General features: G+C 41.6%; 2 protein-coding genes across 2 annotated transcripts in view; one reads left to right on the top strand and one right to left on the bottom strand.

The window, feature by feature from the left end:
- The window catches only part of lg21h10orf88 (linkage group 21 C10orf88 homolog), a 34204-nt gene extending 31925 nt beyond the window's left edge, over positions 1-2279 (top strand). Inside the window, exon 12 of the mRNA XM_062030682.1 lies at positions 24-2279. Within this exon, the coding sequence (XP_061886666.1) occupies positions 24-210 (187 nt within the window). The 3' untranslated portion in view covers positions 211-2279. The remainder of the gene's footprint in view (positions 1-23) is intronic.
- LOC133638260 (serine protease HTRA1B-like) overlaps positions 376-27506 on the bottom strand; it is a 27197-nt gene continuing 66 nt past the window's right edge. Inside the window, exons 1-10 of the mRNA XM_062030683.1 lie at positions 27103-27506; positions 21304-21403; positions 21116-21230; positions 20765-20854; positions 17021-17215; positions 4493-4525; positions 4312-4426; positions 4188-4245; positions 962-1057; positions 376-671 (exon numbers count right to left, since the gene is read on the bottom strand). The exon at positions 27103-27506 is cut by the window's right edge and continues 66 nt beyond it. Coding sequence (XP_061886667.1) covers positions 503-671; positions 962-1057; positions 4188-4245; positions 4312-4426; positions 4493-4525; positions 17021-17215; positions 20765-20854; positions 21116-21230; positions 21304-21403; positions 27103-27506 — 1375 coding nt within the window. The 3' untranslated portion in view covers positions 376-502. The remainder of the gene's footprint in view (positions 672-961; positions 1058-4187; positions 4246-4311; positions 4427-4492; positions 4526-17020; positions 17216-20764; positions 20855-21115; positions 21231-21303; positions 21404-27102) is intronic.

Consider the following 27506-nt stretch of genomic DNA (forward strand, 5'->3'; position numbering starts at 1 on the left):
AAGAGTCCGTGTGGTCCATGCAGGACCATGGAGCGTCGCCTGGAGGAGATGGAGCGCAGGCTGAAGGAGCACATGGACCTCCGCCTGGACGCTCTGGAGCACAAACTGGAGAAGACTCTGCTGGCCGCCCTCCAGCAGGTGGCGGTCAGCGGCCCGGCGGGAGGAGCGGCGCCGCCCGGAACACCGGAGACGACGGTCCAGGGGCCGTAGCCGTAAGGAGGCGGAGCCAGAGTGCAAGTAACACGCACCAACACAAGAACTTACTTCCTGACTTTTCTCTCACACCACTCCACTCAATGCTTGTCTTGACTTGTGCTAAAAGAATAAAATATATATTTATAGTGACACAGAAGAAGCAGTCTGTCAGAAATAGTTACAAAAATCTTTATTTTCTTGTAAGAAAACGTGTCAAGCAGGTCACACAGATGTCCAGTCTGGCTGCAGATGTCCAGTCTGGCTGCAGATGTCCAGTCTGGCTGCACATGTCCAGTCTGGCTGCAGGTCAAGGCTCCGCCTCCTCAGGCAGCACAGAGACCACCACGTCCTCGTTGCCCCGCCTCACCACCATGCGCAGCGTGGCGTCACGCTTGATGGCGGCGCTGACGTCGCTGGCCGATGTCACGCGCTCGCCATTGATGCTGATGATGACATCGCTGTCCTGCAGACCGGCGCTGCGTTGGAGAAACACACACTCGTGAAAAACACAACTAACACAAGAAATTCTCAATAGAGACAATAAAACAAATCATTCAAAACAATGAAACACATTAAAACAATAAAACAACACAATAAAACACATCAACAACAATAAAACAACACATTAAAGACAGTAAAACACATGAAAGTAATAAATACTTTGTTTTATTGTTTTTAAAGTCAATAAAACACATGAAGACAATAAAAAAACATGTAAGAGTTTAAAACAGACGAGCAACAATAAAAAGTTGTCACGAGTACTCACGCTTTGGCGGGACTACGGCTGAGGACTTCGATGATGTAAGCACCTGACGTGACGTCTGGGAAGTCTGACTGTCTCTCCTTCAACTCCTTAGCGATCCTGAACACACCATCGTCTTCATCATCAGCATACATCAACAACTGTGCCATACCAAATGGTAAATGATGTGGATTTATAGTGCCTGACTCTACATGCGATGATACCATGTAGTCATCATCATCATAAATAACTGGTAAATGATGTGGATTTATAGTGCCTGACTCTACATGCGATGATACCATGTAGTCATAATCATCATAAATAACTGGTAAATGATGTGGATTTATAGTGCCTGACTCTACATGCGATGATACCATGTAGTCATCATCATCATAAATAACTGGTAAATGATGTGGATTTATAGTGCCTGACTACATGCAATGATACCATGTAGTCATCATCATCATAAATAACTGGTAAATGATGTGTATTTACAGTGCCTGACTACACCTGCAATGATACCATGTAGTCATCATCATCATAAATAACTGGTAAATGATGTGGATTTACAGTGCCTGACTACACCTGCAATGATACCATGTAGTCATCATCATCATAAATAACTGGTAAATGATGTGGATTTACAGTGCCTGACTACATGCAATGATACCATGTAGTCATCATCATCATAAATAACTGGTAAATGATGTGGATTTACAGTGCCTGACTACACCTGCAATGATACCATGTAGTCATCATCATCATAAATAACTGGTAAATGATGTGGATTTACAGTGCCTGACTACATGCAATGATACCATGTAGTCATCATCATCATAAATAACTGGTAAATGATGTGTATTTACAGTGCCTGACTACATGCAATGATACCATGTAGTCATCATCATAAATAACTGGTAAATGATGTGGATTTACAGTGCCTGACTACACCTGCAATGATACCATGTAGTCATCATCATCATAAATAACTGGTAAATGATGTGTATTTACAGTGCCTGACTACACCTGCAATGATACCATGTAGTCATCATCATCATAAATAACTGGTAAATGATGTGGATTTACAGTGCCTGACTACATGCAATGATACCATGTAGTCATCATCATCATAAATAACTGGTAAATGATGTGTATTTACACTGCAATGATGCACTTTACTTCATACAAGACTTTCACACATTGAACAAACAAAAAAATTAAATGGACTCCAAAAAATTCCACTTAATTAAATATTGAACATCTAAAGGTGCATTTTTGTAAGTCATATGTTGTTTTATTGATTGTTGCCATCACATGATTATCTCCATTGTGTATTTTACATAAATAATGTCCATTGTGTATTTTACATAAATAATGTCCATTGTGTATTTTACATAAATAATGTCCATTGTGTATTTTACATAAATAATGTCCATTGTGTATTTTACATAAATAATGTCAATTGTGTATTTTACATAAATAATGTCCATTGTGTATTTTACATAAATAATGTCCATTGTGTATTTTACATAAATAATGTCAATTGTGTATTTTATATAAATAATGTCCATCGTGTATTTTTAGTGTTTAGTGTTAGTACATTCATACAATAAACTAGAGACGTTTACGCGAGTGGAGAAACTAAACAACACCCACATCAAACACTGCACACAATGACTGTGACTCATCACAATTAAACTCAAGTCTTCTAGTGGTCAAATTCAGCACTACAAGTACTTTCACCATTCATTTGGATTTTTTTACTGCCATTTTTGGCGTGAATGAGCAGTCTTCTTCTACTGCTGCTTCATCGTGACACATACTGTTGCCCCCTGCAGGGTGGTGGGAGTACTGCACACATGAGCAACCCTAGTTTTGAACGGGTTGGTCAACCCTACTTGGGTGATGTGCGGCAGGCCGAAGGAAGAGCACGGGGGCCGCCAGTTGAGTATCAGGATGGGCCAATCAGAAAGGAAAACAACAAGCGAGGCGGGAAAAAGCCAGAACCAGAAATAAAGATACAATAACACTACAATATTAAACACAGGGCGAACAATGAAAACATGTCAAATACTACTTTTTCCCCTACGCTTTGCATCCTGCGGCTCATAAAACGGTGCAGTTACTAATGGATTTTTCTTTGCTGAAAGCCATAAAGCAAATCATTGAAAAAAACAAACAAGCAAATACACTGAATAGGTGTGTTGTTGTTTGCGCTGTGGCGCCATCTTTTTGACGCTTTGCCCTTCTGTTTAGACTGAGTTCTGAACCGGAAGTAGAAGTGCCATTCTGTGTTCTAGCTAGGGTTTCTATGGATTCATTATTCATCACTCCAAGCAACATTTGTAAGTTTTACAATATAACTAAAACAATTCTTACTTACTAAAGCGTCCCATGTGTGATGTCATGCATATTTGTACCTGCGATCGGGATGTCATCAAGTTAGCGTTGTTAGCATTAGCTAAAAACAAGCAACTACAACGAGACTGTGTTTTTTTGGTTGTACTATGGCGCCATCTTATGGACGAATTTGCTCACCGCAGGTGCTGCAGTGTCCTTCCATTGACTGCTTCAAAACCCGGAGTAGAGTGTTGTTCAGTCTTCTAGCCATCCATAGCGTTTCTACCCGTGTGAATTATTCATTCATCGCTCCAAGCAACGTTTGTAAGTTTTACAATATAACTAAAACTATTCTTACTTACTAAAGTGTCCCATGTGTGATGTCTGTAGGAGTGTTTTCATGCATATTTCTACCTGCTATCATAATGTAATCAAGCTAGCGTCGTTAGCATTAGCTAATATGCTAACACATTTACAAGCGTCTGCATTAGTATTATTAACTTACAATGGCGTTCTTTTTGTATTGTTTCACTTTCACAAATTCCTCAGTAAATTCACCAAAACTAGTGGGCCCATGTCCATGACTTCTGTTTTGTTTGATCAGCCGTTTTACTGCCGTGTTACAGACACTACTGGGAAACAATTAAGGTGTGTAAATAAATATTTCTTTGTAAATAACAACGTAGTATCTGCGACTTATAGTATGGCCGGGTCGGGGGAACTTTCAAAATAAAGTTCAGTCAGCTGTTTTTAGCCAGGAAGTCAGCAGGTGTGACACAAAAACCTGTCAGACCTCAAGAATGTTGCATTTCAACATGTGTTTTGGAGGTTTCCTACAGCCACGCTGTGACCAGTGTGTGTGTGTGTGTGTGTGTGTGTGTGTGTGTGTGTGTGTGTGTGTGTGACTCACGCGGGTGTGAGGGTCATCATCCTGATGCCGATGTACTTCTTCCTGCTGACGCCTCTTCCTGCTCACAACAACAAAGGTCGTCGGCAACACAAACGTGAAACCCCCGGGTGGCGCCCACACTGACCTTTGACCTGTCGGTCGTGCGACTCGGCCAGGAACTGTCGGATCTTGTCTGAGGGGATGGCGAAGGAGATTCCTGCCGTCACCTTCAGGGTGTTGATGCCGATGACTTCCCCGTCCTGCGGGTGTGACACCAGCACGTGAAGAAGAGTTGGTGTGGAGGCTCAGACATGCACAACACTCACCAAGTTGACCAGGGGACCTCCTGAGTTGCCGTACTGTGGGAACAGGAAGGCAAACAGTCAGACTCACAACATGAAGGCAAACAGTCAGACTCACAACATGAAGCAAACAGTCAGACTCACAACATGAAGGCAAACAGTCAGACTCACAACATGAAGGCAAACAGTCAGACTCACAACATGAAGGCAAACAGTCAGACTCACAACATGAAGCAAACAGTCAGACTCACAACATGAAGGCAAACAGTCAGACTCACAACATGAAGCATACAGTCAGACTCACAACATGAATCAAACAGTCAGACTCACAACGTAAAGCAAACAGTCAGAATCACAACATGAAGCATACAGTCAGACTCACAACATGAAGGCAAACAGTCAGACTCACAACATGAAGCATACAGTCAGACTCACAACATGAAGGCAAACAGTCAGACTCACAACATGAAGCATACAGTCAGACTCACAACATGAATCAAACAGTCAGACTCACAACGTAAAGCAAACAGTCAGAATCACAACATGAAGCATACAGTCAGACTCACAACATGAAGGCAAACAGTCAGACTCACAACATGAAGCATACAGTCAGACTCACAACATGAAGGCAAACAGTCAGACTCACAACATGAAGCATACAGTCAGACTCACAACATGAAGGCAAACAGTCAGACTCACAACATGAAGCATACAGTCAGACTCACAACATGAAGCATACAGTCAGACTCACAACATGAAGGCAAACAGTCAGACTCACAACATGAAGGCAAACCGTCAGACTCACAACATGAAGCAAACAGTCAGACTCACAACATGAAGCATACAGTCAGACTCACAACATGAAGGCAAACAGTCAGACTCACAACATGAAGCATACAGTCAGACTCACAACATGAATCAAACAGTCAGACTCACAACGTAAAGCAAACAGTCAGAATCACAACATGAAGCATACAGTCAGACTCACAACATGAAGGCAAACAGTCAGACTCACAACATGAAGCATACAGTCAGACTCACAACATGAAGGCAAACAGTCAGACTCACAACATGAAGCATACAGTCAGACTCACAACATGAATCAAACAGTCAGACTCACAACGTAAAGCAAACAGTCAGAATCACAACATGAAGCATACAGTCAAACTCACAACATGAAGGCAAACAGTCAGACTCACAACATGAAGCATACAGTCAGACTCACAACATGAAGGCAAACAGTCAGACTCACAACATGAAGCATACAGTCAGACTCACAACATGAAGGCAAACAGTCAGACTCACAACATGAAGCATACAGTCAGACTCACAACATGAAGCATACAGTCAGACTCACAACATGAAGGCAAACAGTCAGACTCACAACATGAAGCAAACAGTCAGACTCACAACATGAAGCATACAGTCAGACTCACAACATGAAGGCAAACAGTCAGACTCACAACATGAAGCATACAGTCAGACTCACAACATGAATCAAACAGTCAGACTCACAACGTAAAGCAAACAGTCAGAATCACAACATGAAGCATACAGTCAGACTCACAACATGAAGGCAAACAGTCAGACTCACAACATGAAGCATACAGTCAGACTCACAACATGAAGGCAAACAGTCAGACTCACAACATGAAGCATACAGTCAGACTCACAACATGAATCAAACAGTCAGACTCACAACGTAAAGCAAACAGTCAGAATCACAACATGAAGCATACAGTCAGACTCACAACATGAAGGCAAACAGTCAGACTCACAACATGAAGCATACAGTCAGACTCACAACATAAATCAAACAGTCAGACTCACAACGTAAAGCAAACAGTCAGAATCACAACATGAAGCATACAGTCAGACTCACAACATGAAGGCAAACAGTCAGACTCACAACATGAAGCATACAGTCAGACTCACAACATGAAGGCAAACAGTCAGACTCACAACATGAAGCATACAGTCAGACTCACAACATGAATCAAACAGTCAGACTCACAACGTAAAGCAAACAGTCAGAATCACAACATGAAGCATACAGTCAGACTCACAACATGAAGGCAAACAGTCAGACTCACAACATGAAGCATACAGTCAGACTCACAACATGAAGGCAAACAGTCAGACTCACAACATGAAGCATACAGTCAGACTCACAACATGAATCAAACAGTCAGACTCACAACGTAAAGCAAACAGTCAGAATCACAACATGAAGCATACAGTCAGACTCACAACATGAAGGCAAACAGTCAGACTCACAACATGAAGCATACAGTCAGACTCACAACATGAAGGCAAACAGTCAGACTCACAACATGAAGCATACAGTCAGACTCACAACATGAAGCATACAGTCAGACTCACAACATGAAGGCAAACAGTCAGACTCACAACATGAAGGCAAACAGTCAGACTCACAACATGAAGCAAACAGTCAGACTCACAACATGAAGCAAACAGTCAGACTCACAACATGAAGCATACAGTCAGACTCACAACATGAAGGCAAACAGTCAGACTCACAACATGAAGCATACAGTCAGACTCACAACATGAATCAAACAGTCAGACTCACAACGTAAAGCAAACAGTCAGAATCACAACATGAAGCATACAGTCAGACTCACAACATGAAGGCAAACAGTCAGACTCACAACATGAAGCATACAGTCAGACTCACAACATGAAGGCAAACAGTCAGACTCACAACATGAAGCATACAGTCAGACTCACAACATGAATCAAACAGTCAGACTCACAACGTAAAGCAAACAGTCAGAATCACAACATGAAGCATACAGTCAGACTCACAACATGAAGGCAAACAGTCAGACTCACAACATGAAGCATACAGTCAGACTCACAACATGAAGGCAAACAGTCAGACTCACAACATGAAGCATACAGTCAGACTCACAACATGAAGGCAAACAGTCAGACTCACAACATGAAGCATACAGTCAGACTCACAACATGAAGCATACAGTCAGACTCACAACATGAAGGCAAACAGTCAGACTCACAACATGAAGGCAAACAGTCAGACTCACAACATGAAGCAAACAGTCAGACTCACAACATGAAGCATACAGTCAGACTCACAACATGAAGGCAAACAGTCAGACTCACAACATGAAGCATACAGTCAGACTCACAACATGAATCAAACAGTCAGACTCACAACGTAAAGCAAACAGTCAGAATCACAACATGAAGCATACAGTCAGACTCACAACATGAAGGCAAACAGTCAGACTCACAACATGAAGCATACAGTCAGACTCACAACATGAAGGCAAACAGTCAGACTCACAACATGAAGCATACAGTCAGACTCACAACATGAAGCAAACAGTCAGACTCACAACAGTGAAGCAAACAGTCAGACTCACAACATGAAGCATACAGTCAGACTCACAACATGAAGGCAAACAGTCAGACTCACAACATGAAGCATACAGTCAGACTCACAACATGAAGGCAAACAGTCAGACTCACAACATGAAGCATACAGTCAGACTCACAACATGAAGGCAAACAGTCAGACTCACAACATGAAGCATACAGTCAGACTCACAACATGAAGCATACAGTCAGACTCACAACATGAAGGCAAACAGTCAGACTCACAACATGAAGCAAACAGTCAGACTCACAACATGAAGGCAAACAGTCAGACTCACAACATGAAGCATACAGTCAGACTCACAACATGAAGGCAAACAGTCAGACTCACAACATGAAGCATACAGTCAGACTCACAACATGAATCAAACAGTCAGACTCACAACTTAAAGCAAACAGTCAGAATCACAACATGAAGCATACAGTCAGACTCACAACATGAGCAAACAGTCAGACTCACAACATGAAGCATACAGTCAGACTCACAACATGAAGGCAAACAGTCAGACTCACAACATGAAGCATACAGTCAGACTCACAACATGAATCAAACAGTCAGACTCACAACGTAAAGCAAACAGTCAGAATCACAAACATGAAGCATACAGTCAGACTCACAACATGAAGGCAAACAGTCAGACTCACAACATGAAGCATACAGTCAGACTCACAACATGAATCAAACAGTCAGACTCACAACGTAAAGCAAACAGTCAGAATCACAACATGAAGCATACAGTCAGACTCACAACATGAAGGCAAACAGTCAGACTCACAACATGAAGCATACAGTCAGACTCACAACATGAAGGCAAACAGTCAGACTCACAACATGAAGCATACAGTCAGACTCACAACATGAATCAAACAGTCAGACTCACAACGTAAAGCAAACAGTCAGAATCACAACATGAAGCATACAGTCAGACTCACAACATGAAGGCAAACAGTCAGACTCACAACATGAAGCATACAGTCAGACTCACAACATGAAGGCAAACAGTCAGACTCACAACATGAAGCATACAGTCAGACTCACAACATGAATCAAACAGTCAGACTCACAACGTAAAGCAAACAGTCAGAATCACAACATGAAGCATACAGTCAGACTCACAACATGAAGGCAAACAGTCAGACTCACAACATGAAGCATACAGTCAGACTCACAACATGAAGGCAAACAGTCAGACTCACAACATGAAGCATACAGTCAGACTCACAACATGAAGCATACAGTCAGACTCACAACATGAAGGCAAACAGTCAGACTCACAACATGAAGGCAAACAGTCAGACTCACAACATGAAGCAAACAGTCAGACTCACAACATGAAGCAAACAGTCAGACTCACAACATGAAGCATACAGTCAGACTCACAACATGAAGGCAAACAGTCAGACTCACAACATGAAGCATACAGTCAGACTCACAACATGAATCAAACAGTCAGACTCACAACGTAAAGCAAACAGTCAGAATCACAACATGAAGCATACAGTCAGACTCACAACATGAAGGCAAACAGTCAGACTCACAACATGAAGCATACAGTCAGACTCACAACATGAAGGCAAACAGTCAGACTCACAACATGAAGCATACAGTCAGACTCACAACATGAATCAAACAGTCAGACTCACAACGTAAAGCAAACAGTCAGAATCACAACATGAAGCATACAGTCAGACTCACAACATGAAGGCAAACAGTCAGACTCACAACATGAAGCATACAGTCAGACTCACAACATGAAGGCAAACAGTCAGACTCACAACATGAAGCATACAGTCAGACTCACAACATGAAGGCAAACAGTCAGACTCACAACATGAAGCATACAGTCAGACTCACAACATGAATCAAACAGTCAGACTCACAACGTAAAGCAAACAGTCAGAATCACAACATGAAGCATACAGTCAGACTCACAACATGAAGGCAAACAGTCAGACTCACAACATGAAGCATACAGTCAGACTCACAACATGAAGGCAAACAGTCAGACTCACAACATGAAGCATACAGTCAGACTCACAACATGAAGGCAAACAGTCAGACTCACAACATGAAGCATACAGTCAGACTCACAACATGAAGCATACAGTCAGACTCACAACATGAAGGCAAACAGTCAGACTCACAACATGAAGGCAAACAGTCAGACTCACAACATGAAGCAAACAGTCAGACTCACAACATGAAGCATACAGTCAGACTCACAACATGAAGGCAAACAGTCAGACTCACAACATGAAGCATACAGTCAGACTCACAACATGAATCAAACAGTCAGACTCACAACGTAAAGCAAACAGTCAGAATCACAACATGAAGCATACAGTCAGACTCACAACATGAAGGCAAACAGTCAGACTCACAACATGAAGCATACAGTCAGACTCACAACATGAAGGCAAACAGTCAGACTCACAACATGAAGCATACAGTCAGACTCACAACATGAATCAAACAGTCAGACTCACAACGTAAAGCAAACAGTCAGAATCACAACATGAAGCATACAGTCAGACTCACAACATGAAGGCAAACAGTCAGACTCACAACATGAAGCATACAGTCAGACTCACAACATGAAGGCAAACAGTCAGACTCACAACATGAAGCATACAGTCAGACTCACAACATGAATCAAACAGTCAGACTCACAACGTAAAGCAAACAGTCAGAATCACAACATGAAGCATACAGTCAGACTCACAACATGAAGGCAAACAGTCAGACTCACAACATGAAGCATACAGTCAGACTCACAACATGAAGGCAAACAGTCAGACTCACAACATGAAGCATACAGTCAGACTCACAACATGAAGCATACAGTCAGACTCACAACATGAAGGCAAACAGTCAGACTCACAACATGAAGGCAAACAGTCAGACTCACAACATGAAGCAAACAGTCAGACTCACAACATGAAGCAAACAGTCAGACTCACAACATGAAGCATACAGTCAGACTCACAACATGAAGGCAAACAGTCAGACTCACAACATGAAGCATACAGTCAGACTCACAACATGAATCAAACAGTCAGACTCACAACGTAAAGCAAACAGTCAGAATCACAACATGAAGCATACAGTCAGACTCACAACATGAAGGCAAACAGTCAGACTCACAACATGAAGCATACAGTCAGACTCACAACATGAAGGCAAACAGTCAGACTCACAACATGAAGCATACAGTCAGACTCACAACATGAATCAAACAGTCAGACTCACAACGTAAAGCAAACAGTCAGAATCACAACATGAAGCATACAGTCAGACTCACAACATGAAGGCAAACAGTCAGACTCACAACATGAAGCATACAGTCAGACTCACAACATGAAGGCAAACAGTCAGACTCACAACATGAAGCATACAGTCAGACTCACAACATGAAGGCAAACAGTCAGACTCACAACATGAAGCATACAGTCAGACTCACAACATGAATCAAACAGTCAGACTCACAACGTAAAGCAAACAGTCAGAATCACAACATGAAGCATACAGTCAGACTCACAACATGAAGGCAAACAGTCAGACTCACAACATGAAGCATACAGTCAGACTCACAACATGAAGGCAAACAGTCAGACTCACAACATGAAGCATACAGTCAGACTCACAACATGAAGCATACAGTCAGACTCACAACATGAAGGCAAACAGTCAGACTCACAACATGAAGGCAAACAGTCAGACTCACAACATGAAGCAAACAGTCAGACTCACAACATGAAGCATACAGTCAGACTCACAACATGAAGGCAAACAGTCAGACTCACAACATGAAGCATACAGTCAGACTCACAACATGAATCAAACAGTCAGACTCACAACGTAAAGCAAACAGTCAGAATCACAACATGAAGCATACAGTCAGACTCACAACATGAAGGCAAACAGTCAGACTCACAACATGAAGGCAAACAGTCAGACTCACAACATGAAGCATACAGTCAGACTCACAACATGAAGGCAAACAGTCAGACTCACAACATGAAGCATACAGTCAGACTCACAACATGAAGCATACAGTCAGACTCACAACATGAAGGCAAACAGTCAGACTCACAACATGAAGGCAAACAGTCAGACTCACAACATGAAGCAAACAGTCAGACTCACAACATGAAGCATACAGTCAGACTCACAACATGAAGGCAAACAGTCAGACTCACAACATGAAGCATACAGTCAGACTCACAACATGAATCAAACAGTCAGACTCACAACGTAAAGCAAACAGTCAGAATCACAACATGAAGCATACAGTCAGACTCACAACATGAAGGCAAACAGTCAGACTCACAACATGAAGCATACAGTCAGACTCACAACATGAAGGCAAACAGTCAGACTCACAACATGAAGCATACAGTCAGACTCACAACATGAATCAAACAGTCAGACTCACAACGTAAAGCAAACAGTCAGAATCACAACATGAAGCATACAGTCAGACTCACAACATGAAGGCAAACAGTCAGACTCACAACATGAAGCATACAGTCAGACTCACAACATGAAGGCAAACAGTCAGACTCACAACATGAAGCATACAGTCAGACTCACAACATGAATCAAACAGTCAGACTCACAACGTAAAGCAAACAGTCAGAATCACAACATGAAGCATACAGTCAGACTCACAACATGAAGGCAAACAGTCAGACTCACAACATGAAGCGTACAGTCAGACTCACAACATGAAGGCAAAAAGTCAGACTCACAACATGAAGCATACAGTCAGACTCACAACATGAAGCATACAGTCAGACTCACAACATGAAGGCAAACAGTCAGACTCACAACATGAAGGCAAACAGTCAGACTCACAACATGAAGCAAACAGTCAGACTCACAACATGAAGCAAACAGTCAGACTCACAACATGAAGCATACAGTCAGACTCACAACATGAAGGCAAACAGTCAGACTCACAACATGAAGCATACAGTCAGACTCACAACATGAATCAAACAGTCAGACTCACAACGTAAAGCAAACAGTCAGAATCACAACATGAAGCATACAGTCAGACTCACAACATGAAGGCAAACAGTCAGACTCACAACATGAAGCATACAGTCAGACTCACAACATGAAGGCAAACAGTCAGACTCACAACATGAAGCATACAGTCAGACTCACAACATGAAGCATACAGTCAGACTCACAACATGAAGGCAAACAGTCAGACTCACAACATGAAGCATACAGTCAGACTCACAACATGAATCAAACAGTCAGACTCACAACGTAAAGCAAACAGTCAGAATCACAACATGAAGCATACAGTCAGACTCACAACATGAAGGCAAACAGTCAGACTCACAACATGAAGCATACAGTCAGACTCACAACATGAAGGCAAACAGTCAGACTCACAACATGAAGCATACAGTCAGACTCACAACATGAAGCATACAGTCAGACTCACAACATGAAGGCAAACAGTCAGACTCACAACATGAAGGCAAACAGTCAGACTCACAACATGAAGCAAACAGTCAGACTCACAACATGAAGCATACAGTCAGACTCACAACATGAAGGCAAACAGTCAGACTCACAACATGAAGCATACAGTCAGACTCACAACATGAATCAAACAGTCAGACTCACAACGTAAAGCAAACAGTCAGAATCACAACATGAAGCATACAGTCAGACTCACAACATGAAGGCAAACAGTCAGACTCACAACATGAAGCATACAGTCAGACTCACAACATGAAGGCAAACAGTCAGACTCACAACATGAAGCATACAGTCAGACTCACAACATGAATCAAACAGTCAGACTCACAACGTAAAGCAAACAGTCAGAATCACAACATGAAGCATACAGTCAGACTCACAACATGAAGGCAAACAGTCAGACTCACAACATGAAGCATACAGTCAGACTCACAACATGAAGGCAAACAGTCAGACTCACAACATGAAGCATACAGTCAGACTCACAACATGAAGCATACAGTCAGACTCACAACATGAAGGCAAACAGTCAGACTCACAACATGAAGGCAAACAGTCAGACTCACAACATGAAGCAAACAGTCAGACTCACAACATGAAGCATACAGTCAGACTCACAACATGAAGGCAAACAGTCAGACTCACAACATGAAGCATACAGTCAGACTCACAACATGAATCAAACAGTCAGACTCACAACGTAAAGCAAACAGTCAGAATCACAACATGAAGCATACAGTCAGACTCACAACATGAAGGCAAACAGTCAGACTCACAACATGAAGCATACAGTCAGACTCACAACATGAAGGCAAACAGTCAGACTCACAACATGAAGCATACAGTCAGACTCACAACATGAATCAAACAGTCAGACTCACAACGTAAAGCAAACAGTCAGAATCACAACATGAAGCATACAGTCAGACTCACAACATGAAGGCAAACAGTCAGACTCACAACATGAAGCATACAGTCAGACTCACAACATGAAGGCAAACAGTCAGACTCACAACATGAAGCATACAGTCAGACTCACAACATGAAGGCAAACAGACTCACAACATGAAGGCATACAGTCAGACTCACAACATGAAGGCAAACAGTCAGACTCACAACATGAAAGCAAACAGTCAGACTCACAACATGAAGGCAAACAGTCAGACTCACAACATGAAAGCAAACAGTCAGACTCACAACATGAAAGCAAACAGTCAGACTCACAACATGAAGGCAAACAGTCAGACTCACAACATGAAAGCAAACAGTCAGACTCACAACATGAAAGCAAACAGTCAGACTCACAACATGAAGCATACAGTCAGACTCACAACATGAAGGCAAACAGTCAGACTCACAACATGAAGCATACAGTCAGACTCACAACATGAATCAAACAGTCAGACTCACAACGTAAAGCAAACAGTCAGAATCACAACATGAAGCATACAGTCAGACTCACAACATGAAGGCAAACAGTCAGACTCACAACATGAAGCATACAGTCAGACTCACAACATGAAGGCAAACAGTCAGACTCACAACATGAAGCATACAGTCAGACTCACAACATGAATCAAACAGTCAAACTCACAACGTAAAGCAAACAGTCAGAATCACAACATGAAGCATACAGTCAGACTCACAACATGAAGGCAAACAGTCAGACTCACAACATGAAGCATACAGTCAGACTCACAACATGAAGGCAAACAGTCAGACTCACAACATGAAGCATACAGTCAGACTCACAACATGAAGGCAAACAGACTCACAACATGAAGGCATACAGTCAGACTCACAACATGAAGGCAAACAGTCAGACTCACAACATGAAAGCAAACAGTCAGACTCACAACATGAAAGCAAACAGTCAGACTCACAACATGAAGGCATACAGTCAGACTCACAACATGAAGCAAACAGTCAGACTCACAACATGAAAGCAAACAGTCAGACTCACAACATGAAGGCATACAGTCAGACTCATAACATGAAGCTTACAGTCAGACTCACAACGTAAAGCAAACAGTCAGAATCACAACATGAAGCATACAGTCAGACTCACAACATGAAGCATACAGTCAGACTCACAACATGAAGGCAAACAGTCAGACTCACAACATGAAGGTAAACAGTCAGACTCACAACATGAAGGCAAACAGTCAGAATCACAACATAAAGCAAACAGTCAGACTCACAATGTGAAGCAAACAGTCAGACTCACAATGTGAAGCAAACAGTCAGACTCACAATGTGAAGCAAACAGTCAGACTCACAACATGAAGCAAACAGTCAGACTCACAACATGAAGGCAAACAGTCAGACTCACAACCTGAAGCAAACACACTCAGAACATGAAGCAAACAAACAGTCAGACTCACAACATGAAGGCAAACAAACAGTCAGACTCACAACATGAAGGCAACAGTCAGACATCAGCAGAACCACGTAGCAGTTGAACAATGTCTGAGTCCGCTCTTCACCTGGGACTTGTCTTACACACTCAGACTTTTCACTTCCACAACACAAGATCAGAGTTAGTTCTAACAACCTCAATATGTTGACTCTCGCCTGCTTCTGGCTGTGACTACAATGATACTGACATTCACCATGGCAACACTACCATTCACCATGGCAATACCACCATTCACCAAGGCAACACTACAATTCATCATGGTAACACTACATTCACCATGGCAACACTACAATTCACCATGGCAAACACTGCCATTCACCATGGCAACACTACCATTCACCAAGGCAACACTACAATTCATCATGGCAACACTACATTCACCATGGCAACACTACAATTCACCATGGCAAACACTGCCATTCACCATGGCAACACTACCATTCACCAAGGCAACACTACAATTCATCATGGCAACACTACAATTCACCATGGCAACACTACCATTCACCAAGGCAACACTACAATTCACCATGGCAACACTACATTCACCATGGCAACACTACAATTCACCATGGCAACACCACCATTCACCATGGCAACACTACCATTCACCAAGGCAACACTACAATTCACCATGGCAACACTACCATTCACCATGGCAACACTACCATTCACCATGGCAACACTACCATTCACCAAGGCAACACTACCATTCACCATGGCAATACTACCATTCACCATGGCAACACTACCATTCACCATGGCAACACTACCATTCACCATGGAAACACTACCATTCACCAAGGCAACACTACCATTCACCATGGCAACACTACCATTCACCATGGCAACACTACCATTCACCAAGGCAACACTACCATTCACCATGGCAACACTACCATTCACCATGGCAACACTACCATTCACCATGGCAACACTACCATTCACCATGGCAACACTACCATTCACCAAGGCAACACTACCATTCACCATGGCAACACTACCATTCACCATGGCAACACTACCATTCACCATGGCAACACTACCATTCACCATGGCAACACTACCATTCACCAAGGCAACACTACCATTCACCATGGCAACACTACCATTCACCATGGCAACACTACCATTCACCATGGCAACACTACCATTCACCATGGCAACTGAAAGCCCAACCCTGAGCAGAAACAACAGGATGCCTCACGTTGATGATGGCGTCCGTCTGGATGTAGTCCATGTCCGAGTTGTGGAGGCCCAGTTCTTTGCCCCCCCGCTGGGTGGTGCTGACGATGCCGGTGGTGACGGTGTTCTGGAGAGAGAAGGGACTCCCGATGGCCACCACAAACTCACCGGGCCGGAGGTCCGCCGAGCGGCCGAGCTGAAGAACCGGCAGTTTGACCTGAGATGACCACAGGAAGACCAGCTTTTAGCACGCTAGTTATCTAACATGTTGTCCACGCCATTGCAATAAATGGTAGAGCAGCATGATAATAGAAATATATAACGATGGTAGAGCAGCATGATAATAGAAATATATAACGATGGTAGAGCAGCATGACAGTAGAAATAAAGATGGTAGAGCAGCATGACAGTAGAAATAAAGATGGTAGAGCAGCATGACAGTAGAAATAAAGATGGTAGAGCAGCATGACAGTAGAAATAAAGATGGTAGAGCAGCATGACAGTAGAAATAAAGATGGTAGAGCAGCATGATAATAGAAATAAAGATGGTAGTGCAGCATGACAGTAGAAATAAAGATGGTAGAGTAGCATGACAATAGAAATATATAAAGATGGTAGAGCAGCATGACAATAGAAATATATAAAGATGGTAGAGCAGCATGATAATAGAAATATATAACGATGGTAGAGCAGCATGACAGTAGAAATAAAGATGGTAGAGCAGCATGACAGTATAAATAAAGATGGTAGAGCAGCATGATAATAGAAATAAAGATGGTAGTGCAGCATGACAGTAGAAATAAAGATGGTAGAGTAGCATGACAATAGAAATATATAAAGATGGTAGAGCAGCATGATAATAGAAATATATAACGATGGTAGAGCAGCATGACAGTAGAAATAAAGATGGTAGAGCAGCATGACAGTAGAAATAAAGATGGTAGAGCAGCATGATAATAGAAATAAAGATGGTAGTGCAGCATGACAGTAGAAATAAAGATGGTAGAGTAGCATGACAATAGAAATATATAAAGATGGTAGAGCAGCATGACAGTAGAAATAAAGATGGTAGAGTAGCATGACAATAGAAATATATAAAGATGGTAGAGCAGCATGACAATAGAAATATATAAAGATGGTAGAGCAGCATGATAATAGAAATATATAACGATGGTAGAGCAGCATGACAGTAGAAATAAAGATGGTAGAGCAGCATGACAGTAGAAATAAAGATGGTAGAGCAGCATGATAATAGAAATAAAGATGGTAGTGCAGCATGACAGTAGAAATAAAGATGGTAGAGTAGCATGACAATAGAAATATATAAAGATGGTAGAGCAGCATGATAATAGAAATATATAAAGATGGTAGAGCAGCATGATAATAGAAATATATAACGATGGTAGAGCAGCATGACAGTAGAAATAAAGATGGTAGAGCAGCATGACAGTAGAAATATATAAAGATGGTAGAGCAGCATGATAATAGAAATATATAACGATGGTAGAGCAGCATGGCAGTAGAAATAAAGATGGTAGAGCAGCATGACAGTAGAAATAAAGATGGTAGAGCAGAATGACAGTAGAAATATATAAAGATGGTAGAGCAGCATGATAATAGAAATATATAAAGATGGTAGAGCAGCATGATAATAGAAATATATAACGATGGTAGAGCAGCATGACAGTATAAATAAAGATGGTAGAGCAGCATGATAGTAGAAATAAAGATGGTAGAGCAGCATGATAATAGAAATAAAGATGGTAGTGCAGCATGACAGTAGAAATAAAGATGGTAGAGCAGCATGACAGTATAAATAAAGATGGTAGAGCAGCATGATAATAGAAATAAAGATGGTAGTGCAGCATGACAGTAGAAATAAAGATGGTAGAGCAGCATGACAGTATAAATAAAGATGGTAGAGCAGCATGACAGTATAAATAAAGATGGTAGAGCAGCATGACAGTAGAAATAAAGATGGTAGAGCAGCATGACAGTAGAAATAAAGATGGTAGAGCAGCATGACAGTAGAAATAAAGATGGTAGAGTAGCATGATAGTACAAATAAAGATGGTAGAGCAGCATGACAGTATAAATAAAGATGGTAGAGCAGCATGACAGTAGAAATAAAGATGGTAGAGCAGCATGACAGTATAAATAAAGATGGTAGAGCAGCATGACAGTAGAAATAAAGATGGTAGAGCAGCATGATAATAGAAATAAAGATGGTAGAGCAGCATGACAGTAGAAATAAAGATGGTAGAGCAGCATGATAATAGAAATAAAGATGGTAGTGCAGCATGACAGTAGAAATAAAGATGGTAGAGTAGCATGACAGTAGAAATAAAGATGGTAGAGCAGCATGACAGTATAAATAAAGATGGTAGAGCAGCATGACAGTAGAAATAAAGATGGTAGAGCAGCATGATAATAGAAATAAAGATGGTAGTGCAGCATGACAGTAGAAATAAAGATGGTAGAGCAGCATGACAGTAGAAATAAAGATGGTAGAGCAGCATGACAGTATAAATAAAGATGGTAGAGCAGCATGATAATAGAAATAAAGATGGTAGTGCAGCATGACAGTATAAATAAAGATGGTAGAGCAGCATGACAGTATAAATAAAGATGGTAGAGCAGCATGACAGTATAAATAAAGATGGTAGAGCAGCATGACAGTAGAAATAAAGATGGTAGAGCAGCATGACAGTAAAAATAAAGATGGTAGAGCAGCATGACAGTAGAAATAAAGATGGTAGAGCAGCATGACAGTAGAAATAAAGATGGTAGAGCAGCATGATAATAGAAATAAAGATGGTAGTGCAGCATGACAGTAGAAATAAAGATGGTAGAGTAGCATGACAGTAGAAATAAAGATGGTAGAGCAGCATGACAGTATAAATAAAGATGGTAGAGCAGCATGACAGTAGAAATAAAGATGGTAGAGCAGCATGATAATAGAAATAAAGATGGTAGTGCAGCATGACAGTATAAATAAAGATGGTAGAGCAGCATGACAGTATAAATAAAGATGGTAGAGCAGCATGATAATAGAAATAAAGATGGTAGTGCAGCATGACAGTAGAAATAAAGATGGTAGAGCAGCATGACAGTATAAATAAAGATGGTAGAGCAGCATGACAGTATAAATAAAGATGGTAGAGCAGCATGACAGTAGAAATAAAGATGGTAGAGCAGCATGACAGTATAAATAAAGATGGTAGAGCAGCATGACAGTAGAAATAAAGATGGTAGAGCAGCATGACAGTATAAATAAAGATGGTAGTGCAGCATGACAGTAGAAATAAATATGGTAGAGTAGCATGACAGTAGAAATAAAGATGGTAGAGCAGCATGACAGTATAAATAAAGATGGTAGAGCAGCATGATAGTAGAAATAAAGATGGTAGAGCAGCATGATAATAGAAATAAAGATGGTAGTGCAGCATGACAGTAGAAATAAAGATGGTAGAGCAGCATGACAGTAGAAATAAAGATGGTAGAGCAGCATGATAATACAAATAAAGATGGTAGTGCAGCATGGCAGTAGAAATAAAGATGGTAGAGCAGCATGACAGTAGAAATAAAGATGGTAGAGCAGCATGACAGTAGAAATAAAGATGGTAGAGCAGCATGACAGTAGAAATAAAGATGGTAGAGCAGCATGACAGTAGAAATAAAGATGGTAGAGCAGCATGACAGTAGAAATAAAGATGGTAGAGCAGCATGACAGTAGAAATAAAGATGGTAGAGCAGCATGACTCACAGGAGAGGTGATCTTGATCAGAGCGATGTCGGCCTTCTCGTCCACATCTTGGATCTTGGCATCAAACGTGGCGCCGCTCTTCAGCTCCACCTGCAGGCCAAATGTGTCAGTGTCACATGACCAGGCCAGACGTGTCACATGACCAGGCCAGACGTGTCACATGACCAGGCCAGACGTGTCACATGACCAGGCCAGACGTGTCACATGACCAGGCCAGACGTGTCACATGACCAGGCCAGATGTGTCACATGACCAGGCCAGACGTGTCACATGACCAGGCCAGACGTGTCACATGACCAGGCCAGACGTGTCACATGACCATGTCCTCTCCTCCCATTGGTCGCCACCTACTTTGACTCGATGCTTATTGGCCACCACGTGGGCGTTGGTGACAATAAGCCCCTCCTCCGACACCAAGAAGCCGGAGCCGCTGGCCATGGCCACTTCCCTCCTGGAGTACGTCATCCTGCAGGAGGACAGTGCAGGTGAGTGCAGGTGGGCGGAGTCACACCTGCTCTCTTGTGGGCCCGCCTTCATACTTGCGGTAAACGTTGATGTGAACCACGGCGGGAGCGATCTTCTCCACCACGTCAGCGATGAAGTTGTACTTGAAGCGAAGACTGTCGGCGTGCTGCCGGCCTGAGGGGCGGAGTCACACACATGTCAATCATCCATCGCTAGCTGCTAACTGAGTTAGCCACTGACTGAGCTAGCTTCTAACTGAACTAGCCGCTAAATAAGCGTTCCGTAATCTGAGCTAGCCGCCAACTATGTTAGCCGCTAACTGAGCCAGTCGCTAACTAAGTTAGCTGTTATTTCAGCTAGTCGCTAACTGAGCTAGCCACTAACTGGGCTTGCCGTTTTCTGAGCTAGCCGTTTACCACGCTAGCTGCTTACTGAGCTTGTAGCTAACTGAGCTAACCGCTAACTACACTAGCCGTTAACTGGGCCTTCGGCTAACTAAGCTAGCCGCTAACTGAGCTTACCACTAACTGATTTTGCCAGTAACTGAGGTAGCTGCTAACTATGTTAGCTGTTAACTGGCTAGCCGCAAACTGAGCTTGCTGCTAAATGAGGTATCCGCTAACCATGTTAGCCATTTACTGAGCTAGTCGCCAACTGAGCTAGACGCTACCTGAGCTAGTTGCTAACTAAGTTAGCTGTTATTTCAACTAGTCACTAACTGATCTAGCCACTAACTGGGCTTGCTGTTTTCTGAGCTAGCCGTTAACCACGCTAGCTGCTTACTGAGGTTGCTGCTAACTGAGCTAGCTGCTAACTGAGGTTGCTGCTAACTGAGCTAGCTGCTAACTGAGGTTGCTGCGAACTGAGCTAGCTGCTAACTGAGCTAGCTGCTAACTGAGGTAGCTGCTAACTGAGCAAGCTGCTAACTGAGCTAGCTGCTAACTGAGCTAGCTGCTAACTGAGGTTGCTGCTAACTGAGGTTGCTACTAACTGAGCTAGCTGCTAACTGAGGTTGCTGCTAACTGAGCAAGCTGCTAACTGAGTTTGCTGCTAACTGAGAAAGCTGCTAACTGAGCTAGCTGATAACTGAACTAGCTTCTAACTGAGGTTGCTGCTAATTGAGCTAGCTGCTAATTGGGCTAGCTGCTAACTGAGCTAGCTCCTAACTGAGCTAGCTGCTAACTGAGCTAGCTGCTAACTGAGGTTGCTGCTAAATGAGCTAGCTGCTAACTGAGCTAGCTGCTAACTGAGCAAGCTGCTAACTGAGCTAGCTGCTAACTGAGCTAGCTGCTAACTGAGGTTGCTGCTAACTGAGGTTGCTGCTAAATGAGCTAGCTGCTAACTGAGCTAGCTGCTAACTGAGCAAGCTGCTAACTGAGCTAGCTGCTAACTGAGCTAGCTGCTAACTGAGGTTGCTGCTAACTGAGGTTGCTGCTAACTGAGCTAGCTGCTAACTGAGGTTGCTGCTAACTGAGGTTGCTGCTAACTGAGCTAGCTGCTAACTGAGCTAGCTGCTAACTGAGCAAGCTGCTAACTGAGCTAGCTGCTAACTGAGGTTGCTGCTAACTGAGGTTGCTGCTAACTGAGCTAGCTGCTAACTGAGGTTGCTGCTAACTGAGGTTGCTGCTAACTGAGCTAGCTGCTAACTGAGGTTGCTGCTAACTGAGGTTGCTGCTAACTGAGCTAGCTGCTAACTGAGCTAGCTGCTAACTGAGCAAGCTGCTAACTGAGCTAGCTGCTAATTGGGCTAGCTGCTAACTGAGCTAGCTGCTAACTGAGGTTGATGTGAGTGAGGTTGAGTCCAGATGTGCGTGAGTCACAGTCTGTGTGTCCTGAGTTGAATGTTCTTACATAATTCCAGCTGTGCTGCCATAAGTCAACATCTGTGTGGCCCCGCCCATCAGACCCAGGAGGGAAGGACCAGTTCCAACATGGAGACCAGACTCCCCACTTTCATAACAACCAGGACAGGTGTCCTCATGCTAGCTGGTTAGCGACAACTTGGAGCCTCCAGCAGGTAAACAGATGACATCATCATGTCTTCTGCAGTCAACAATCAGATGAGTGTGCTTATCTGATCCCGCCTAGACGAGTCTGAACCGGGAAGATTCCTGAGTCACTGTGCCATGTTTGTTGTCACGGCAACCAAGCTTGTCTGCACAGGAAAACATTTGATCCACAAAATCCTTCTTGAATAACATCTGACCCACTTTTCACCTGGCACACTCAGGACACTAAGACCTGGGTGTAGTCTGTCACGTAACATACATATATAGTCTGTCACGTAACATAAATATTATAGTCTGTCACGTAACATACATATATAGTCTGTCACGTAACATAAATATTATAGTCTGTCACGTAACATACATATATAGTCTGTCACGTAACATACATATATAGTCTGTCACGTAACATACATATATAGTCTGTCACGTAACATAAATATATAGTCTGTCACGTAACATACATATATAGTCTGTCACGTAACATACATATATAGTCTGTCACGTAACATAAATATATAGTCTGTCACGTAACATACATATATAGTCTGTCACGTAACATAAATATATAGTCTGTCACGTAACATACATATATAGTCTGTCACGTAACATACATATATAGTCTGTCACGTAACATAAATATATAGTCTGTCACGTAACATACATATATAGTCTGTCACGTAACATACATATATAGTCTGTCACGTAACATACATATATAGTCTGTCACGTAACATAAATATTATAGTCTGTCACGTAACATACATATATAGTCTGTCACGTAACATAAATATTATAGTCTGTCACGTAACATAAATATTATAGTCTGTCACGTAACATAAATATTATAGTCTGTCACGTAACATAAATATTATAGTCTGTCACGTAACATACATATATAGTCTGTCACGTAACATAAATATTATAGTCTGTCACGTAACATACATATATAGTCTGTCACGTAACATAAATATTATAGTCTGTCACGTAACATACATATATAGTCTGTCACGTAACATAAATATTATAGTCTGTCACGTAACATACATATATAGTCTGTCACGTAACATACATATATAGTCTGTCACGTAACATAAATATTATAGTCTGTCACGTAACATACATATATAGTCTGTCACGTAACATAAATATTATAGTCTGTCACGTAACATACATATATAGTCTGTCACGTAACATAAATATTATAGTCTGTCACGTAACATACATATATAGTCTGTCACGTAACATAAATATTATAGTCTGTCACGTAACATACATATATAGTCTGTCACGTAACATAAATATTATAGTCTGTCACGTAACATACATATATAGTCTGTCACGTAACATAAATATTATAGTCTGTCACGTAACATACATATATAGTCTGTCACGTAACATACATATATAGTCTGTCACGTAACATACATATATAGTCTGTCACGTAACATACATATATAGTCTGTCACGTAACATAAATATTATAGTCTGTCACGTAACATACATATATAGTCTGTCACGTAACATACATATTATAGTCTGTCACGTAACATACATATTATAGTCTGTCACGTAACATACATATATAGTCTGTCACGTAACATACATATTATAGTCTGTCACGTAACATACATATATAGTCTGTCACGTAACATACATATATAGTCTGTCACGTAACATACATATTATAGTCTGTCACGTAACATACATATATAGTCTGTCACGTAACATACATATATAGTCTGTCACGTAACATACATATATAGTATGTCACGTAACATACATATATAGTCTGTCACGTAACATACATATATAGTCTGTCACGTAACATACATATTATAGTCTGTCACGTAACATACATATATAGTCTGTCACGTAACATACATATTATAGTCTGTCACGTAACATACATATATAGTCTGTCACGTAACATACATATACAGTCTGTCACGTAACATATATATTATAGTCTGTCACGTAACATACATATATAGTCTGTCACGTAACATACATATAAAGTCTGTCACGTAACATACATATTATAGTCTGTCACGTAACATACATATTATAGTCTGTCACGTACATACATATATAGTCTGTCACGTAACATACATATATAGTCTGTCACATAACATACATATTATAGTCTGTCACGTAACATACATATATAGTCTGTCACGTAACATACATATATAGTCTGTCACGTAACATACATATTATAGTCTGTCACGTAACATACATATATAGTCTGTCACGTAACATACATATTATAGTCTGTCACGTAACATACATATATAGTCTGTCACGTAACATACATATATAGTCTGTCACGTAACATAAATATTATAGTCTGTCATGTAACATAAATATTATAGTCTGTCACATAACATAAATATTATAGTCTGTCACATAACATACATATTATAGTTTGTCATGTAATATAAATATTATAGTCTGTCACGTAACATAAATATTATAGTCTGTCACATAACATACATATTATAGTTTGTCATGTAACATAAATATTATAGTCTGTCACGTAACATAAATATTATAGTCTGACACGTAACATAAATATTATAGTCTGTCACATAACATACATATTATAGTTAGTCACGTAAAATAAATATTATAGTCTGTCACGTAAAAAAAATATTATAGTCTGTCACATAACATACATATTATAGTTAGTCACGTAAAATAAATATTATAGTCTGTCACATAACATACATATTATAGTTAGTCACGTAAAATAAATATTATAGTCTGTCACGTAAAAAAAATATTAGTCTGTCACATAACATACATATTATAGTTAGTCACGTAAAATAAATATTACAGTCTGTCACCTAAAATAAATATTATAGTCGGTCACGTAAAATAAATATTATAGTCTGTCACATAACATACATATTATAGTTAGTCACGTAAAATAAATATTACAGTCTGTCACCTAAAATAAATATTATAGTCAGTCACGTAAAATAAATATTATAGTCTGTCACGTAACATACATATTATAGTTAGTCACGTAAAATAAATATTACAGTCTGTCACCTAAAATAAATATTATAGTCAGTCACGTAAAATAAATATTATAGTCAGTCACCTAAAATAAATATTATAGTTAGTCACGTAAACAAAGTGTGCTAGTTAGAACTGATATGCTATGCTAGCTAATGCTAGCCAGTGCTGGATGACCTCTGACCCAAGAAACAGGTGAGTGAAATGGATACCTGTTGTAACTGTGACAACGCACTTGTTGTAACCATGACAACACACCTGTTGTAACCATGACAACACACATGATGTAACCATGACAACACACCTGCTGTAACTAAGACAACTCACCTGTTGTAACCAAGACAACACACCTGTTATAACCAAGCCACCTGTTGTAACCATAACAATGCACCTGTTAGAACCATGACAACTCACCTGTTATAAACAAGCCAACACACCTGTTGTAACCATGACAACTCACCTGTTGTAACCATGACAACTCACCTGTTGTAACTAAGACAACTCACCTGTTATAACCATGACAACACACTTGTTGTAACCATGACAACACACCTGTTGTAACCATGACATCACACCTGTTGTAACCATGACATCACACCTGTTATAACCATGACAACACACCTGTTGTAACCATGACAACACACCTGTTGTAACCATGACATCACACCTGTTGTAACCATGACATCACACCTGTTGTAACCATGACAACTCACCTGTTGTAACTAAGACAACACACCTGTTATAACCATGACAACACACCTGTTGTAACCATGACAACCCAGACATCATTGCCCTAGAGGTCAAAGGTTTAGATGTGTATTATGAACACGCGCACGCGCTCACCTTCGCCGCACGCGCCTCTCTGGATGAAGATGATGGGCGGACGCTGGGCGTCGGTGGCGCGCCTGCTCACGCGCCTCAGCTGGCAGATGTCCGCGTACGTGACGCCGTCGCTGCCGCACACCTGTTCGCGGCTGGCGCAGGCGCACACGCCGGCCGTGCCCCTCCGCCGGACGGTGGTCGTCACCTCCACGCCGTCGCTCAGCGCGCACGTCAGCCCCTCCGCGCACTCCCGCTGGACGACGCACGGCTCGCCCTCGCCGGCCGCGCACGCCGGGCAGCAGTCGCACGCGTCAAGCGCGACCCCCGCTGGGCACTCGGCGGGAGGGGGCGCGCACCTGGACCTGTCGCACGTGGCTGGGCAGCCGACGGCCGCGCGCTTGGAGATCAAAGCGTCGGCAGAGACG

Source organism: Entelurus aequoreus, linkage group LG21, assembly GCF_033978785.1.
Source record: "Entelurus aequoreus isolate RoL-2023_Sb linkage group LG21, RoL_Eaeq_v1.1, whole genome shotgun sequence".
NCBI lineage: Eukaryota > Metazoa > Chordata > Actinopteri > Syngnathiformes > Syngnathidae > Entelurus > Entelurus aequoreus.